This window comes from Branchiostoma floridae, chromosome 9, assembly GCF_000003815.2.
Source record: "Branchiostoma floridae strain S238N-H82 chromosome 9, Bfl_VNyyK, whole genome shotgun sequence".
Classification (NCBI taxonomy): Eukaryota; Metazoa; Chordata; class Leptocardii; order Amphioxiformes; family Branchiostomatidae; genus Branchiostoma; species Branchiostoma floridae.
The window spans coordinates 8,994,223-9,012,822 of NC_049987.1; the positions used below are offsets into that span (position 1 = coordinate 8,994,223).

At 41.8% G+C, this 18,600-nt stretch overlaps 1 protein-coding gene across 1 annotated transcript; it reads right to left on the reverse strand.

Annotated features, from left to right (window-relative positions):
- Positions 1 to 1,011: 1,011 nt before the first annotated feature.
- LOC118423599 (contactin-2-like) lies at positions 1,012 to 18,149 on the reverse strand. The gene is made up of 32 exons (XM_035831826.1): positions 18,035 to 18,149; positions 15,905 to 16,053; positions 15,092 to 15,406; positions 13,562 to 13,657; positions 13,017 to 13,146; positions 12,683 to 12,783; positions 12,225 to 12,324; positions 11,448 to 11,656; positions 10,829 to 11,033; positions 10,619 to 10,683; positions 10,144 to 10,312; positions 9,774 to 9,901; positions 9,390 to 9,562; positions 8,830 to 8,950; positions 8,465 to 8,662; positions 8,192 to 8,332; positions 7,957 to 8,027; positions 7,618 to 7,852; positions 7,121 to 7,275; positions 6,781 to 6,825; positions 6,465 to 6,617; positions 6,211 to 6,301; positions 5,829 to 5,950; positions 5,485 to 5,545; positions 4,911 to 5,011; positions 4,499 to 4,667; positions 4,204 to 4,310; positions 3,896 to 4,058; positions 3,552 to 3,716; positions 2,842 to 3,030; positions 2,540 to 2,650; positions 1,012 to 2,241 (listed from the first exon to the last, which is right to left on the reverse strand). The coding sequence occupies exons 2-32, from the start codon at positions 15,984 to 15,986 to the stop codon at positions 2,018 to 2,020; spliced, it is 4,395 nt and encodes a 1,464-aa protein (XP_035687719.1). The 5' UTR covers positions 15,987 to 16,053; positions 18,035 to 18,149; the 3' UTR covers positions 1,012 to 2,017.
- Positions 18,150 to 18,600: the final 451 nt, after the last annotated feature.

The window sequence follows — 18,600 nt, forward strand, 5'->3', positions numbered from 1 at the left end:
GAGCGCACCTTTAGGTATACGATACAAGTATGGCCAAAAAGACAATACACACATAGCGTAAAAAGGGTGAGTTTTTTTTATCTATGGAATTCGTTGAGCGCTCTGTCAATTCGCTTGGCTGCCAACGTACGCCGCCAGCATACAGCAGCTTCAGTGAAATAGATTTTGAATTAATGAAATCCACATTTCTTTGAATCGTTTTGCGTATTAAGTTTGTGGCGATGTCTGTATTCTGACAGTTTTGTCACAAATTCACCATTATGTCTTGAAAGCCTAGCACTCTGCTACTTTATTGAATGAATGAAGACCTTTATTGCACATTTTTGCCCCACTGGGCTAAGTACAGGTCACATGGTAAGAATCATATATATGTAACAATGGAAACAATCATACACATCTATATAATGCAGATATGCGTCTAATCTATTCCAGGGCATTCGACTTCCTCTCGATTCTCGGTAATTGCATAAATTTAGCTAGCTGTATGGTTGGTTAGAGTTGGTTTATCAAAAGCTGTCAGGAATATAAATTGGCGAAAAGAGCTTACTAATGCACCAATTAATGTCGACAATCATCCAACTGCCTTCCTGTGTATCATTGACAGATTTGCTTAAACTGCACAATTAGAACCATCTTACGGTGCTTACGGTAACATACACGTACATATAGACTATTTGTAGACTGGATCATGATCGTCATATGCCTTAAAAAAAATTTAACGGCTCTTGGTGGAAGTCAATGTGCAGATGTTGGCACATCGACGCACCAAATCCGTAGTGTGTTTTTGGCACAAAGTTAGACAGATTAGCCGAAGAGGCTCGGTGGGCGTCACTCCACCGTAAGGGAAAGTCGTGTAAAGTGCCTTTCCCAAGAGCACAACGTCGGGGCAAGGTGGGAATCGAACTCGGAACCTTTCGATTCCGAGCCGAACGCTCTACCAGTTACGCCACGCCAACGCCAAATGTTAGCCCTAAACGTCCCTTATTGTGGAAGAAGAACACGACAGCAACATGAAATTCTGGTGTATTCTTTATGATGTAATTCTCGCCCGAATATACAGAAGTTCAGAAACTCCAATTAACAACTCTTATGAGATAACAAGAACAAACTATATCTACGCCAAATCAATACCTCTCCTCATAGTGTGTTTTTCCTTCCCTCTCAAATATCCACTAATATTAATATTGCTGTTAACCTAATTGATTATCTCGTTTTAAGATATTCACGTGCATTTCCTCATTAATCATATCAAGCTTATTACATTCTGAAATCAATTGAAAACTATTGGAACAAGCACAGGATTTAGTAATTCATCGACATACTTGAAAACATAACCTATTCAATATAGTTGAACACAAATTGTAAGTAGAGGTAAATGTTAACATTCATATTTGTGAAACAAACTAAGATCATTTTATACAATCACACCATGTAAATAACACCCTATTTCAACAACATTCCGATGAAACATGTAACCATCGTTATGCACCTGATAACGCTTGAGGTTTAAAGTATTCGTTCGTTCGTTCGTTCGTTCATTCCCATGTATTAACGTGTACATAAAACAGAATGATATATATGCTAGGTATAAATGTCAAAACCCAATAAAGCTGGCCCGCAACTCAAGATGCCAGGCGCATCTTGTCGTTCTGTTCACATTACACTGAAAAGTACTCGGGTAGGTAAGGTTTTGTGTTCTATCATGTCAGTGAGCATCACAGTAGGTTAGATTTTATCAAATATTCGGCCTGGTAAGTAGGTAATACTGTACACGCTGTGCTGCATACTGTACATGTGTTATTTCTTTATCCGGATATAACGTTACATGTATAAAGCAATCTAAACGAAGCTAGGCACGACAAAGGTACGTCTCACAAAGCTACAAGTTTCCTTAATGGAAATCTCAAACTGTCATATTCTGTACCTTATGAGTTATACGATTATGCTGTTTTATATCTGCATGAGATGCACACAATCCTGAACGAAATATCCAGACAGCGTATAGTAGGGGCATTTTCTATACTAGTGATGCCATTTCGGTCCGTGGTTCCCGGACCTTGATGAAGATGTCACAGTGGACCACACCGTGCTCCGTGGTACCTTCACAAGTGTAACACCCCTGGTTCTGCTCGGTCACTTTGGCGATGAAGAGGGAGTGTAAGTCTTCGCCCTCGGTGGTCTGCTGGTAGAACTCGTCGTTTGGGAGTGGAATGCCTTCACGCAGCCAGCGCACACTCTTGGCTGGAGGGAAACAGAAGGGCATATAAGTTACTATTCCACGCAAATAAAAAACACGGACGCTCTTCTTGAACCAATGGTTTTATCACGTACGAACCCCTTCCTTCGCGTAAAACCCGTTTATGTCGGAACTCACTCAATGAGTTTCGTTAACAAGTTAGTGTACAAAAGTATGTGTTGTGTTTTTTTACTGTTCACTTATTTCTATGCTTAGTTTACTATTTCTTCAATGCTGTATTTCTGAACCTGGGTCATTCCACAGACAGTAAGAAGGACACGAAAAAAGAACCCGACTTCTTACCGTCTCCAACAATCTCAATGATGATCGGATTGGCATTTTCTACTTCAATGGTGCTTCCGGACTGGGACTCAAACGGATGAGCCGCTTGGGTATCTGGTGGTGGAAGCACACCTGGAGATGAAAAGACACTGTCAGCTTGTTCGTCAGTTTGCAGTAGATTACATACTTCGTAGACAACACATAAGTATTAGCAGCGACACTGTAATGCGATAATGTAAATCATGTGTGATATTGTAATATGTAATATTCATTTTGCATTGATAGAAAGCATGCATGTATTTTGTGATTTGTGCTGGACATACCGTCCAGAATAGATGAAATAGTTGGGGTGTCCACAGAATCCATGTTAGACATCTTCAGCTCCCCTGGCTCAACAGCGACCATGTTCGACATCTTCTTGTCCCCCACTGGCTCCACCGCCACCGTTTTCGACATCTTGAAGTCATCAAGGCTGCTTAACATCGGCATGTCAATGTGCCAGGATTCCGCATCTGAAGGTTCAGATTACAAGCAGTTTTAGTATCAACAAGCTGCCAGGTGGTCTCGGCCTGCACCAGTTTTATCTGGCATCAAATGCCATTTGCCACCAAGAAAACAAGATCATGGTCTGTCCACGACAAAAGATATAAAAAGTTTCTACTGCAGTACCACGAAAAGCCACCAGGCGGCTGATGTTTAGTCTTGACCCTTGACTTCCCAAAGCCTACCCACCTATCAAATGGCATTACAATGGATACAAATTATTGATGGCACACCGATAAGAATACCTCCATTTTCGCAGAGGTAACAATCACTTTAATGAAACATAGGAAATGTATTTTACGAGATTCTTTGTGATTCTGTTATAACTGAAAGTGTATTCTTGCACATTCATTGCTATTTGATGATCTTTGGCACCTTTGACACCATAACACATAACGCTACATAGCAGAGAACAACAGACGAGAAACTTTGAAAGTTGTTACAGGTAGTACATGCCACCAACAGGCATATAATAAGTACAACATCGTACCTTTTCCAGCGTGCTTACCACTCTTATCATCGTCGTCGTCGTATTTCCCATCAGCGACCATGAGAGACGGTGGCATGCGGGCCTCCATCCGCATTGCCTTGTCCATGAGGGCCCTGTTCTCAATGTCGAGCTGAAGCTTCTTGATGTCCACCTGACAGTCTGGTCCTGAGGAGAGAAGGGTTGGGTGTGGCTGATAAGTCAGGAATTATGCATGGCAAATGTGCTGCAATAGACCTCCATGAATTGTTCCCAATAATCATATCTGCTGTCTTGGATTTAAACACATAGACTAGATGGAAGTTATTCAATGTAAAGGGTGTTGTGTCATAGTGAAATGTTCTTACCTCCAATCTTGGCAGCTAGGTCTGGATCCTGCTTTTCCAGGCACATTAGGTAGTGGTAGAAGGCAGGGTCCGGACGGTCTTTCAACATTTCAATCACAGTGTTGTTCGTCTCTTCCTTGCTCGAAAGGGTCATGAGATCTTCTTCTTCCATTGGGTTGAAGTACTGCGAACAACAAATCCTCAGCTTATCATCAAGAACCAATCAGTGACTACAGCTCTTTTAATGATAGAAGTGAAGATGTGACATGGTACCATTTGTAAGGCACCATTGTGCACTAATTAGGAGCAATAATGAATAAAAATTCCACCTTATTCTCCTTCATGTGGCTGATGACGGGATGAGGGTCGACAGTTGCAGCCAGGGCTTCCTGGTGGGTCTGGAGGATAGACCTGTGCTCGTCTGTCATTTCTTCTTCTGTTGTCATAAATGGAATTAGGAATACATAAGTTACCGAATATTCGTGTAATTATAATATGTCATTAACTAACAGTGTTTTGCATGTAAATCAGGGTCGTTTATTAGTGTCTTGTTCTACAATGGGAAGATACCAAAAACAACAGTGCGTTTTTAAATAGTATCTTACGCTATTCTTACAAACATACCCGCCTCCTCCAGTAGATCAGACAGCCAAGGGTGTTCAGGCCGGAATCCATCACAGAAACGGTCAAAGGCGAAATCAGGGCGGTAGGGCAGGATGTCCAGGAGCCTCTCATTGGCCAGATCAGGATCTTCAATCTGTTCGATCTGACCTGCTATGGTCTGGGGTAGGGCCTAGATTGACATTTTTTTAAATCTTGATTAGTACAGAATAAAGGTATTAAGGCATTAATTTTCACCCACACTGTACAGAAAGCTACTAGTAGTCTAGATCTACCCGTAATCATGAATGAAGACAAATGTCCTCAGAGAAAGTGTTGCTATATAGTTGACAAATGAACCTGTTAATCATTACACCAAAGACGTGACCAATTCTACTTTTAGCTATTTCCAGGAATGCAATCTTGTTGTACCCACATCACTTGTGACGAGATGATCCGTAACAGGGTTGGGACTGACGTATCGGATGATGGTGTCCCGGAACTGCTTAAGGAGCCCCTTGTGGTAGTCTGTCATGACTAAAAAGAAAAACTGCCTTAAAGTTTATGAAGTTAAAGTGAGCCTGACATATCTAAACCAATACAAGATAAATATCCAAATAAAATGCAGTCTCTACAACTGGATGGATAAAAGCGGAGAATCACTTTCGACTGTTCCAGTGACATTCACCACTAATCTTCAGCGTCACTAGAATGAACTGGCAGAAATATTGAATACATCATCAATAAAAATAGAATAAAAGTAAAAGTAAAAAAATAAAAGTACATCAATACCAATACAAGTACTCGAAACGCCTGGAAGTGATTCTCCGTTTTTTCTACCCAGCTGTAGAGATTGAATTTTATTTGAATACTGTTTACCTGGATGTGTAACTTTCAGAAAAGAATTGTATGATAAGTATGTGAAAAACAGATATACAAGAAAATCTCAAACGCATAATAAGTTACAAACAAGGGTGCCACACACAAATGTCATTGTTAACTAAACTCACCATCTACTTCATAATTCCTGGCTTTCCAGTTTCTCTTGGAGAGGAGGAATAGCTCATTTTTCTGTAAGTCAACATAAGTAAAAATTAACAAACTGATCAGTAAATTCAGTTGCTTCTAAAACCATATAGGTAACACATATTCCACAAACGTTTAAGCTAAAAGAAGAAGACATACATACTTGCACCAAACTTAGGACATGTCCTATTTACGTAGTTACCATTGATGTGTCCAAATGCCAGTCCTTAATTGAAACACAAGTTATTGTAAATTTTGCCTCTGAGGAGAATTCCTGATTCTTATCATCACTGCTTAATGCTTGTAGAAGGGGTTCATATAGACTTACGGGTTTGTCCCGCTGCCGCAAGTTGCACCAAAGACAGCAACAACAGCACAGGGTGAGCAGCAGGACTATCAGCAGTGTAACCAGTAACCAGAACAGCATAGGTATCCACCAGGTGCCCCTCACTGTTAAGGAATAATGCAGCACATATACCGGGTCTTAGTCTATATCTGTATCTGTATAGCCGGTATGATAGTAAGTGTAAGTATCAGTCATTCAGTTATATCAACGCTCAACGACTATATACAAATTTACCATCACATATATAAGCTATCATGTACAGACAGGGCAGCGCCTGGATTTGAAATAGATGTAAACAGATAACCTATCATATACCTTGTGAATCGTACTTAGTTTACACCGAATGTAACAAACTTCAACTTACATCCTTGGAGCCATGGGTTTCCGGTTCTCAATGTGATAGCACGGGTGATGTTGCTGTATTCTCCAAAATATGGATGGCTGTTGGCTCGCACCTGACAAAAGGATCCTCATTGTGTAAGAACATCAAAGGCAACCGTAGCCACAACCACTCCCAGCATAGCAATTATGACATGTTGTTAAGACAGTATGCGCGCTTAAGTAAGTAGATGGCCCATTGCTTGATCATTGCAACATAATAGATAAGTAGTCTCGAACCTGAAAGTTGTAGAGCGTGCTCGGCTGAAGTCCACGAAGTATGTAAGTCTCCTTGCCAGCAGGCCCTGATAGCTTGGTCAGACCGTCGTCATAGAGACGGGCGTACTGGAACCCTGTTTCATCCTCCTCCTCTTGCTCTGGGATGTATCGAAGCTAGGAGGAAGATGCACACACTCATTGCATTTTTAATCGATCCTCTCTTTGCTTCTTGTGAGCATATCGCTTGATGTCTGGTAATCCAACGGTATCATTAACGTCAATATGATTCACTACAACTGATTTTACTATTCGGAATCATGTCAAAACTGTTACTTACCCAGGTATCCCACCAATAGCTGACCGCACGTTTAAATATTGTTTGCTAGATAAAGGAAAAACAAATACTGTCAGTCTGTAGTTGCCTTATTATTTACCTTGTATGCTATCATAGTATGGACGCTTTGCAACCGGTATACCCACAATGACTCGGGGCATCCTAGATCCTAGAACGTACATATTATTTCCCAGACATAGTTTGCTTCGCTATGTTATTCTTACTTTATGTAATATATCATATTGATTTTAGGCATGATCTTCTTCTTCTTCATGTTCTCACATTGTGTTGTTCACTAGGCAAAGTAACGTTAGAAAATATCCATGCATTTGTTTTAACTCACATTACGCCTAGCTGCCCTTGGGCGATCCTCCTCACGCCAGTACCGGACACCCCAGAACGGGATCGGGCCGTTGAAGTTCGGGATCTTGTCCCATTGCATCGTCACACTGTTGTTCGTTTGTTTTATGATTTCCAAGTTCCTTGGATAATCTGGCACTGGAAGAAAGTTACAACATTTAACTGAATCTTGAGGTACTTTCCGTGAGAGAGTTGTATACATTTAAAACATTCACAGAGAGTAGATATTTAAGTACATGTAGGCTAAATCGGCGACGTCCTTTGATTGATGACGTGCAACTAATTATCATTAAAAGCTGAATGTCTGAGGCTATGGTTCCTACTCACCTCTGAAGAAAGAGACGTCAGGATATCGGACAGCTTGACGCAAACAACCAGTATAGGCATCTCTTGAGACCTGTTTGATTACGTATAAGCACTGTATCTGTCACAGTTAGTAGCATGCCTCATTCTATGAAAAGATGCAGCAAATTCACTCACGGCCTGAAGATGAGTAGGCTATCCACGTGGCCTCTGGTCCAACACTGTAGTTATTGTACGCCGCGATCTTACACTCGTATGGAACGTTGACGGGTGCTGGAGGCTGGGTGTGCGCGTAGGCTGCTGCCTCAGGGTTGTCGATGTAGACCACCCGGTACTTGTCCCCGGTACCCTGTCGGCGGTACCGTACACGGTATCCAACCGTGTAATCTCCCCAGTCTGACTCCTCAAGCGGCTACAGGAAAAAAAAAGATTATGTCTTTGCATATTAAAACACTGTACTACATGTACCTAATCTTCCAACATTGACAAGTCAATATTATATAAAATGCTACGTACCTCCCAGCTCATCAGCACATCTCCTGCCATACCATTGCCGTAACCAAGCTTCCTTGGAGCTCGAGGTGGGGCTGTAATAAACGATTTAAAACACCGACTTCAATAACCTCACCATATAACAAAAACAGTATATAACGTATCAAGAAGTGAATGTATGAAAGAATTAGGTACATGCTTAATCTGAGGCCCATCATACGCAGAATAAAATGTACATCGATTTCGGGGTTATCCCTACCTCCTGGCAAGGTCCTGTTTTTCTCAGTCGGCCAGCTCGGCTCACCCATGCCGTATGTATTCAAACACATAACCCGGAAGCTGTACTCGGTGTACGGCTTCAGGTTGTTCAAGTTGAGAAGCTTGGCTCCCCCTCGGCTACCTAGGTATAAATTAAATCGACTAAATGTAATCAACTCATGCTCAAGCGGGAAATGTGGTAAGTACACAGCACACGGAAAATAATGCTTTTCCGTTCGGTCATGAAACCCGATACTTTGATAAACATACTCACTTCTGAGGGCACTAGGTGAACCCCTCCAAACCTGGGTCCACAGCCTGTCAGTGAAGAAAATGTCATCGAACTCTGTCTGCGCCTCCACCACGTACTCCTTACAGCTGTCTCCATTGGTGTTGGCTTGAGTGAAGCGGAGAGTAGCGGTGTTGGACCCCACGTTCTCAAACTTCACTCCAACTGGTGCCTCGCTCACACCTTCGGATACAAACATTTTGGCTATGGTTGTAAGTGTGAACATCCTGACACATTCTTTTGTTTCAGATTATAGACATATAGATCTACTTGTATAGATGAGGTTGTGGAGGGATGAACACTATCATTTTGCCGTATGTGTTTGATAACAAAACACAAAGATGCCTTACCCTTGATCCGCACCCTGCCAGTTGCAGTCTGTTCGTCAGCAGTTGTGGCCAGTGCGCATGTGTACACTCCATCGTGCATCATGACATTTGCGTTCTTGATAATCAGTTCTCCTTTAGGCCCCTGCAAAATGGACTCAATAAAACCACAAACATTTTCCTCCAACAGTGACAGATTTTAAAGGCAAGCTGCATACCTCCAAATTTTCGATGTCTTACAGCACATCTTGTTCACGGAGAGTGACCTAGCCTCGCTTGACCTAGTCTCGTGCTTTCTCGCGAGACTAGGTCACTCTCCGTGAAAAAGATGTGCTGTAAGACATCGAAAATTTGGAGGCATGTACCAAGACTTTGAAAACTGCCACTGTTGGAGGAAATTTGTAGTAACTGTATTCATACGTGACTGATGAACCTGTTCAGCGAACCATGAACATCATTTTGCTGAACAAATAATTGAATTTTTTTATTTGAGCAAGCCTTAATTTGAGTGAGTATATTAATGAGAAGCAACTGACCTGCACATCCATATATGGAATATATGTTTTGGAAAAAATATCACTTACCCTCTTGTAGTTGAAGGATTCTTTCACAAAGTCAATCTTTCTTCCGTCCACAAACCAAGTGTTGACACTTTCCAGCAGGGAGTCTATCTGTCCTTCACACGGGATGATGGTAGTACCTCCTTGTTCCATGTTGACATCTGTTGGTCCAGGACCTCGTATGATACGCGATTGTTCTGAATGAAAAAAAAAAAACGTATGATTTAGCATTCTGGAGTAACAAATATACAATGAAACTTGTTTGAAACTCCTGTTATTGGCAGAGTGATGTGTTATCTTGCTGTCACGTATAGACAAACCTAACTGTGCTGGAAGTGTTAATGGATGTACACAACAGGCTATGTTTTTCCCATATCTTGAAGATTTAACAGAGAATTTGTAACATACTTGCAACGTATAGTATCCCGGCTGTATCCTTGCTGTCAAGGACGTTTTGAATTCTGAAGCTGTAACTCCCTGCGTCGTCTGGAGTCAGATTCTTGATGATAAGATATCCCTGTCTTGTCACGTCATATCTGTTTAAAATAATAACAAACAACAATAGCAGATAACAGTAACAATATCATGAAACGAATCAACATTGGCATAACGTTTCAGCATACAAATTGCCTAACCTGCTTGATATCTAACATTACCATTCTTCTATTTGAAACAACTATCATCAAAGTCAATTAGAAAGAAATCGGAATCTCGACAAATCGACAAAAAGTTACTGTTCATAACAATTATAACGTCACTGTACAGAGGGCGATCTTACCTCGGACTGGTAGTCTCAACAACTCCCTCTGGTGTCCTAGTTGCGATCACTTCCCCCTGTTTGATCCACTCCATAGTAGGAACCGGAAGTCCCGCGAACCTTACAGTCATGGTGATGGTGGATCCTTCCATCCCGTTCTGTTGGCTGATCGGGATTATGATATTCGGTCCTGTAGAATATTGCAATAATACGGACGCCTAAAAGACAAATTCTCTGCATTCCCGGTTCACACAATGATACCTTGCTACATTAAGAGCAAATGATTAAATGCAATATGAGTATTTTATGATGTTGGTAGGTTGGAAAGAAAGGTGATTATCTTACACTTAAGTGCTTGTGTCAGTACATATATCAAAATTAATATTGTCAGATATTAACGCCCCTGACATCTTCACGAAGATATAGCGATGATGAAATACAAGCAAAGCTATGCAATCGTCAGTGCAGTGAATGTAATGCCTATAAATAAACATACCTTTAGCTAGTAACTTAACTTCGGCACTACCCGCTCCTTGTTGGTTTGAGACGATACATCGGTAACTGCAAGTACATGAATGTCGTCGTTATCGTATCAAATCATCAATATTCATGCTTATTCATTACTACCGACAATGCAAAGTGTTCAGGAATTTATAGCTTTTCAACGATGTCAAGCTAAGACTAGCCAAGGCAAAGACAAGCTTACCCTCCTCTATCTCCCAGATCCATGTTCTTGACTGTAAGTTTGTCAGTGGATACGACGTATTTGATGTTGTCCGTCACTATCTTGTCTCTTTTAAAGTACCAACTGTACACGAGAGGTTCACTTCCCGTTGCTTCACATGACATAGTCACACTGCCTCCGAAGACGAGTGCCTTGCTGGCTCTCGGTACTTTAGGGCTCGGTACAGCTGTGGGGTACAAAGGTATACAACTTAATTATGCAATTCTATTCAGTTTGTTGGCTGCATACGGATAGCCAATAGATGCGCTAAACATGGTATTACATGTATTTAATACATTTGATCATGCCGATGATGATGAATTGTTCTTTGATGTGTGAATGGTGTGAATGCCTAAATGAATTACAGCAAATATCCAGTCTGTATTGTCAAACGACATGTACCTATTCGGTGACATTGGAAAAGAGTTAATTCATCAAGGTTTGGCATTAAGTGTTAGAATACTATATATAGTGACAGTGGCTTGTATATTTATATGATTACTGATACATGTCAATGATTTGACCCGCATCTAGTCTTAAACTTGAACCCTAACATGCGGTTTCACTAACATGTTGACCTAATGTTGCTTGCAGTACTTACATCTAACTTCGATTTGGGCCTCGTGTGAGACGGATCCCTTGCGGTTGCTGGCGGTACACTGGAAGATTCCACCGTCAGCTGCGCTCATCAACGGGATGATGAGAGCGTGGGAGTGATAGTTGAACCGGGCTTTGGACGGAAATGCTATCTCTACACCGCCTTCTCTGGCTGGCCTGTCCAGTCGTTTCCACTGGATGTTAGATTCAGGGCTGAAATCAAGGCAGAATAGGTATTAATACTGTGACGGGTCTGTGTCAGGAACTGTAGTCCCCATTAGAGCCGGGTTAGGGTTAGGGTTGGGGTTAGGGTTAGGGTTGGGGTTGGGGTTGGGGTTGGGGTTGGGGTTGGGGTTAGGGTTAGGGTTAGGGTTAGGGCTAGGGTTAGGGTTAGGGCCAGGGTTAGGGCTAGGGTTAGGGTTAGGGCCAGGGTTAGGGATAGGGTTAGGGTTAGGGATAGGGTTGGGGTTAGGGTTAGGGATAGGGATAGGGATAGGGATAGGGATAGGAATAGGGTCAGGGTCAGGGTCAAGGTCAGGGTCAGGGTGCGTCCCTCCTCCAATCCACATATCTCATGAGAAGTAAAGATAAAGTCACTTCCACATTTATAGATGATGCCTAAACGTAGAACTAAAGTTAATTGTGGAGACATAGATGAACATCTTGGGAGGTGGGTCGGGTCTCATGAGGAAGAGTCACGACGCAAACGGTTGAGTCTACAGCAGTAGCATTGGGGGCTGCCTCGTGGCATATACATTTAACAGAGTTATTGCGTACTCACTATGCGTCGTCGAAACACTCCAGTTCTGCACTCAGGTACCCCTCGATGACGGTGGTGTCCTGCGGAGCAAGCATGATCACTGGTTCTCTGTCCGATATAGCTAGTTTGAGAAAGGAGAAAAGAACGGTATTTTAGGCTGATGAAACAGAGAAAAGATTGATTTTGCCAGTTTGCTGTACTTCTGGCTGGTATGTTGTCACATTGGGCACTGACAAGGTGACCTATTGATGTTTGGAGGTTAAGTGTCAAAGGGTAACATTTGGTTCCATTTCATCACTTCTGATGGGGGCTCAGGTACAATATGTCGATCATAACAAGAACACAACCATATTAACTATACGTAATTGACAATTGTTAGTCGCCTTTGAATTTCAGTAATCAAACGGGCACTTGTAACATTTTACATTATAGAGGAGAAAGCAGCTGCTGACGGTGAAATTCATGAATTTAAGTCTTACGTGGGTTGAGATCACGATTTACGATCACGGTGATGATAGGGCTGGATCTGTTCTGCAAATCCCCGGCAAAGTCTGTTTCCTGCTGATTTTGGACGAAGCACCTAAAATGACACAGCAACAAAGGTTCAAACAAAGCATACACACATGAGTCTCAACTGACAGCAAGACCATATTGGTTTACTATGTGAATGTGATCTTCTATTTAACCTATGTTGTTTCTACCCGTTAATATGAAGTCTTTAGATTTCAGACGATAAAGAATGTATATATAGCTATTTATTGTTGTATTAATCTAGGAGGCAAAATTCAATTGTTAACAATACAAGGTTCAAACCTGTAGTTTCCGGCGTCATTGACTACGGCATATTTAAAATACAGGTCTCCGTTTTTATGGGAGATGTATCTCCGTTCGTTCGGAATGATCCGGTTGGCGACATGGCCCTTGTACCAGCCGTAGTAAAGGGCTATCAAAGGAAAAAAAATATACGTTGTTACAAAATTGGGATTGTCACATCATCATCATCATGACACTACACAATGAAGTGTGGTTTATTCGTGTCCCTGCAGCTCAACTGGTAGCAGGCTCACAGTTGAGCTTCTGGTTTAAATGAAATCAATCGGTAACTAGGAGGGCCCGATTTAACCCTTGGTCAGGGCATGTCGGTTGGGGCTTTACCCATTCAGTCGGAAGGGATATAAAGTGACCCCGTGTTTGAGGAGGTGCCTCGAGCTCGTTAAAGGAGAATGAATAGTAAATATACCGAAACAGTAATACTGACGAAGTAAGGATACTGCCCTATGTGCTACGAGGCACTATAAGGGTCTTCTGAACGAACACACGATCGAGTAAAATGCACCAGTACAAATTTAATTGCTCACCAGGAAAGCCGTCAGGAGCTCCACATTCCACTTTGAACCCTCTTCCTTCAGTTACTGTCACCTGAGAGCGGGGCGATTTGTCAAACTCTCCAACGTCTGACAAAAAAGGCACGACAACACTTATTATCATATAGCCAGGGGACGTGGGCCAATCAGAAGGCCCCATTTCATGCTGGTTATGACGCCGTAACAGCCGTGCATTTAATTTTTGATTATTGCACGTGTGCATTAATGACTTTTGAAAGTTTAAACCAATCAGAAGGACAGACAAACAGGACGCTGGCCAATCAGAATGAGATATCCAGGAATCGTCCATCTGCCAAGATAGGGGAATAAGTACAGGCATGGCAGGGGGGATGGCTCCCTCTATTAACATCGGTAGTGCGTGTTTCTTTGTTCAAAGAAAACATTTGCCGTCTTAAAACAACATTGAATTACCTATAATATTTAAGACAATAAAATCTATTTCAAGTCATGTCCAATTTAAACTGCAAATGGAAAAAAAATTATTTGCACCCCCGCCCATTCAAGTTCAGACGACAATAACACCACGGTCCGCCATTGAGTAGCGGTCATGGCACTGGAGGACCAAAATGCTACCTTTCTTCGGAGAAGACGTGTCTGAGTTCGTAGTGAACGAGATTCTCAAGAGCTGTGAAGCACAGGGATCCCGGAATGCCTTAGGAAAGCCGGCAGAGATTTAGCGCCTGATACGAACGAACTCGACAAACTGGAGAATGGGCGCATCAGTTTGTAACATAATAAATCGACTTTGTTCTTATTTCAAGCCTTGGAACAGAAATACAATTCACGTACAAGTTTTATGTTGTTCAAATTCACTATTCAAATTTATGTACTGAATAAAAGATGTATGTTTTATAAAGGAATTTGTCACTCCTACCCAACCGGAAACTCTACTCTACTCTACTCTACTCTTAAATGGGTCAGTGTGGGTAGGCTATATGATAATAGGGTTAATGACCCGCCTGTTCCTCGGTATATATGGTGTCATAACGCCTGGTCCTTTGCTATAACCACCTCATAAAACCACCTCGTCAGCTTCGCTCACTCGGTGGTTTTATTCGGTGGTTATAGCAAAGGACCAGGCGTTATGACACCATATACACCTCGGGGCGGGTCATTAACCCTTAATTAACACCAGGGTACTGTTATATGCAGCACATATATAGCATAATCCCAAAACAAAATGCTGTTTAAGAGCAAATAGAAAAGCAATACCGTAGGGTACACTATATTATAGAATGTAGTCATACAGGCTGAGACATGCAAAAATGTGACGACCCCTAACGTTATATATATATATATATATAACAAGAGCAGGGGGAGGGGGTAGTTGCATTCAAATAATCGTATTGACCCTCTTTCTGATTCTTTCCTAAAAGCTGTGTATAGATGACGGTACCTTGCAGTGTGATGTTGGTATATGTTCAATATGATGAAGACATTCTTACACTCCTATATGATGTACAAATTTGCCTTCCGGTTATATAAAGTACACTGAGAACTCACGCGTCATCAAGAACCATGCTGGCGTACTGACGTCCGCTCCCCTCGGGTTGTAGGCGATGCACTGGTACAACCCTTCATCGTCCGGATATGTGGGGTTGTATATGACCAGATACCCGCCTGCTATCGTGTACTTGTCGGATATCTGTATCTCCTTCCCGTCTTTTAACCAGGCGTAGTTGACCCAGGGCCTGGCCTTGGCTTTACAGGTCAGGTTAGCGTAGTTGATGCCTTCTGACTTGGCCTTTTCCTTATCGTATACCGTCGGGTCTTGTGGGTGTTCATAGATGGACGGGTCATTCGGGCGTCCTCTCCATTCTGTAGGACACAGATATGTCTTTTAACTTAAAGCTTTCTGTGACAAACAATCATCGGGTACTCTGTAGACATCACCATAAGCTTAAGATATACTTTGTACCTTCCATGTCCCCCCACTCCCTTTTCACCATTTAGCGACAAGGCACCATTGGCATTGGTACATTTGTAGTAGTGAAAATACCAATTGACAATTATAGTTGGCTTATCTATACAATACATTACGACAGCCATGTTTTCTTTCCGATTCTGCACATTTACTCTTGAATCAGAAGAGTAATGCAATTGTTATTCAGAACACACGGATTACGTTCACAATTGTACTAATTGAATAAGACAAGTCGGGAAGCTTCCCACATTCCTATCGCACAATGGATCCGACTATAAATTAAGTAATGTACAGCCACTCCATCGGAGTATGGTGAGTCTACACGTGCAGGTTCAGCGTCCAAAAACATAAGTACACTTAGTCTAGTACTCTCCAGAACTGTCGACACTTACCTATTCCCCTCGACTGGGTCCACACCACAACGACGTACGTTAAGATGACCACCATGAGCAGAAGTCTTGCTATACCAACCATCTTGAATTTCTCTTCTCTAAAATGCTGTTCTTTGAATACTGCTTACGTTGCTCATAGATTCAAAATTCTGAAACAAAGACAGCATGCCTGACTCAAGACCTTCACTTCTCCTTTTAGAGAAAAACAGGTCTATAAATCAAGACGCAACGCCTCCTAATTCAAAGCGAGCAACAGCAAAGATCTTGTTTAGAAACTGACAGCCTTTGTCAAAATTGTCGATATGGTGTCCAGACTTACATCAGACCTTAGTATAGTAGGGATTTGGTCGTTGGCAAGGTTTCTGTTGTAGGGATTTGATTGATGAGGTGGCCTAGTCTTTAAAGGCAGTATGTGCCGGCCGTTTATGAATTGTGACATATAAAATTCGGGAAAGTCATAGTCTAGCTGGTGTGTTACGCCGAAGGGCGGTTATACCGGCTATATAGATACAGATACAGATTCTTATATGCGATCAGAGGAACAAATGTAATGAATAGATTCCAGATAACTCCCAATCGCGTGACAACATTTGTTGGGATTTCATTGGATACAAAGTCTTTGGAAGGTCCTGGGTGTGTGCCACTGCTCAGGAGACAGGTGTGCCTTGCAAGTTTATGCCACTAGAAACAGTTCCAATGCATTACAGTTTTGAAAACATAAAAACGCTTTGAAAATTATATGACCTGCACTGTTAACATACTGACTATACATTCTGAAATATTCGCTTCGTCACTCTGGGTCCGTATATTTGACCAGTGGATTTATAGTCATCTGATCATCTTTAGAACAGACACACCTTCAGAGTCAGCATTTTATCGAATGTCCAGACGAAAACAATTCCAGGTGAGCCAGGTGCAGCTAAACCGTTGCATTAGAGGGTATCTAGTGTTGTTTACTGTTTTTAAATCAGTAGCACCGCGCTAGTATGCATGCCGATCTTATTTGTCAACCTGAACCTATCTCTTTGCTGCCCATCGCCCCAGGATATATTATGCACAGTCAGGAACTTCTGGCACGTAAATGCCTTGTTGCCTGGGAACAACAGTACCAGTAGGGTAATCTAGAGTTCATCGCACTTTTGGGTCGGAAAGATGAGAGTTTTTCCCGGGCATAGTGAACTGACATATGGTTTACAATGAGTACAATTTTGAGGGGCGAATAGTTTCTTGTGAAATGCAACTGTGGCGAAATGCATTACCTTTCCGTATTTTCTTGAATGATACATGTGATAAATCTTGAAGGAACACTTCAAGGCGATAGTGCTAATGAAGTGTGGTAACGTGCCCCTATACATGAGACATATCATTTGGAACAGTCTACCACCAGACATACACATAGCCCAATCTTCCTTTAAGACACTCTTAAAGTAACGGAAACGACCGAAATGAACGGATTAGAATCATGTAGCAGCTCTCACTATTAAGGCTCATTAGGAATTTAGATAAAGTGAACTGCATATAGTTTGTCTGACCCTTGCCTCTTCCATCATGACCTTAATGAAAAGCGGTCTGCAGGCCGATTTGAGCTTTCAGGAATAAACAAAGATTCAAAATTTTCGTTACTTTTCACAGATTATACATGAATGACATAACCAGATAACCACACAGCGCATTAAGCAGATCTAATGCGACCGAACAAGTTAATCAACTGAATGTAGTGAGAGATCAGGTGATCTTCCTACGTGACAAAGAAGTTCAAAAGTTCAAATTCCTGCTTGTTATTTTTGCCCCGCTGTGTTGAAATTCGTATGGTAGAATCTTCTAAGCTCTATTCACAGATCTATACATTTGTCAAAAAGAGTGGAATCTAACCCAAGATATCGAACCAAGATATGAAGTAAAAATGTGTTTTAGGAGTGATGGCTTCCTATGAATTACAACTGTAACGACCTACATTTTTGTCTTTTTATCTTTTCTTGAATGACGAGCTGGCACTAACACATTTACACCAATCATCAAACAATTAATCATCATTTGGGTTTGAATCCAGCGATCGTACGATAAGGAAATATAACGTTACATGCGACAATTGGCTAAAGCGAATAGTTTGAAGCAGGCTTGAGAACATACCTTTTCATGGAAAACTGTTGCAGGTGGAAGATACGATGCGCTCATTGACTTTCAAATGACCCTGCGATAGCGTCATGCGCATAATTTGTAGGTTAGGGACGGGTAAATGTCATGCGCAGTACAAACTTGGGCCAAACTTGATGGTGAAAAAGTAGTTCCGATGTACTTCTCTCGGTGGGGAATTTGAGAGAATCATCTCCGGAGTATGTTTTGGTAAGATTAGGGCAATTGCTGGCAGGAGGTTCGGGTAACTCAACAAATCTGGACAAAGTGTTGCCTTTTTTCTATGCTTGACCGCGCAATGATACACCTGGGCAAATCGGTCGTGCCGCGTTACCATGCGGACCAATCTAATGAAAGGGCGGTGCTGATTTATTGCGCTTTTCGATCACCTCCGGCCGCTGATGATAAACTAAGCAGGTAAGGATGTATTTTCTATGCGTTGTGCAATTTTGAGTCTCGTGAAGTGGCTTGATTTATGATGGAGTCTTATTAGTCAAGTTCAAATTTGATATCAGATTTGATCTAATATCTAGATTAACAGTTGGTAACAAACTCTCCATTCT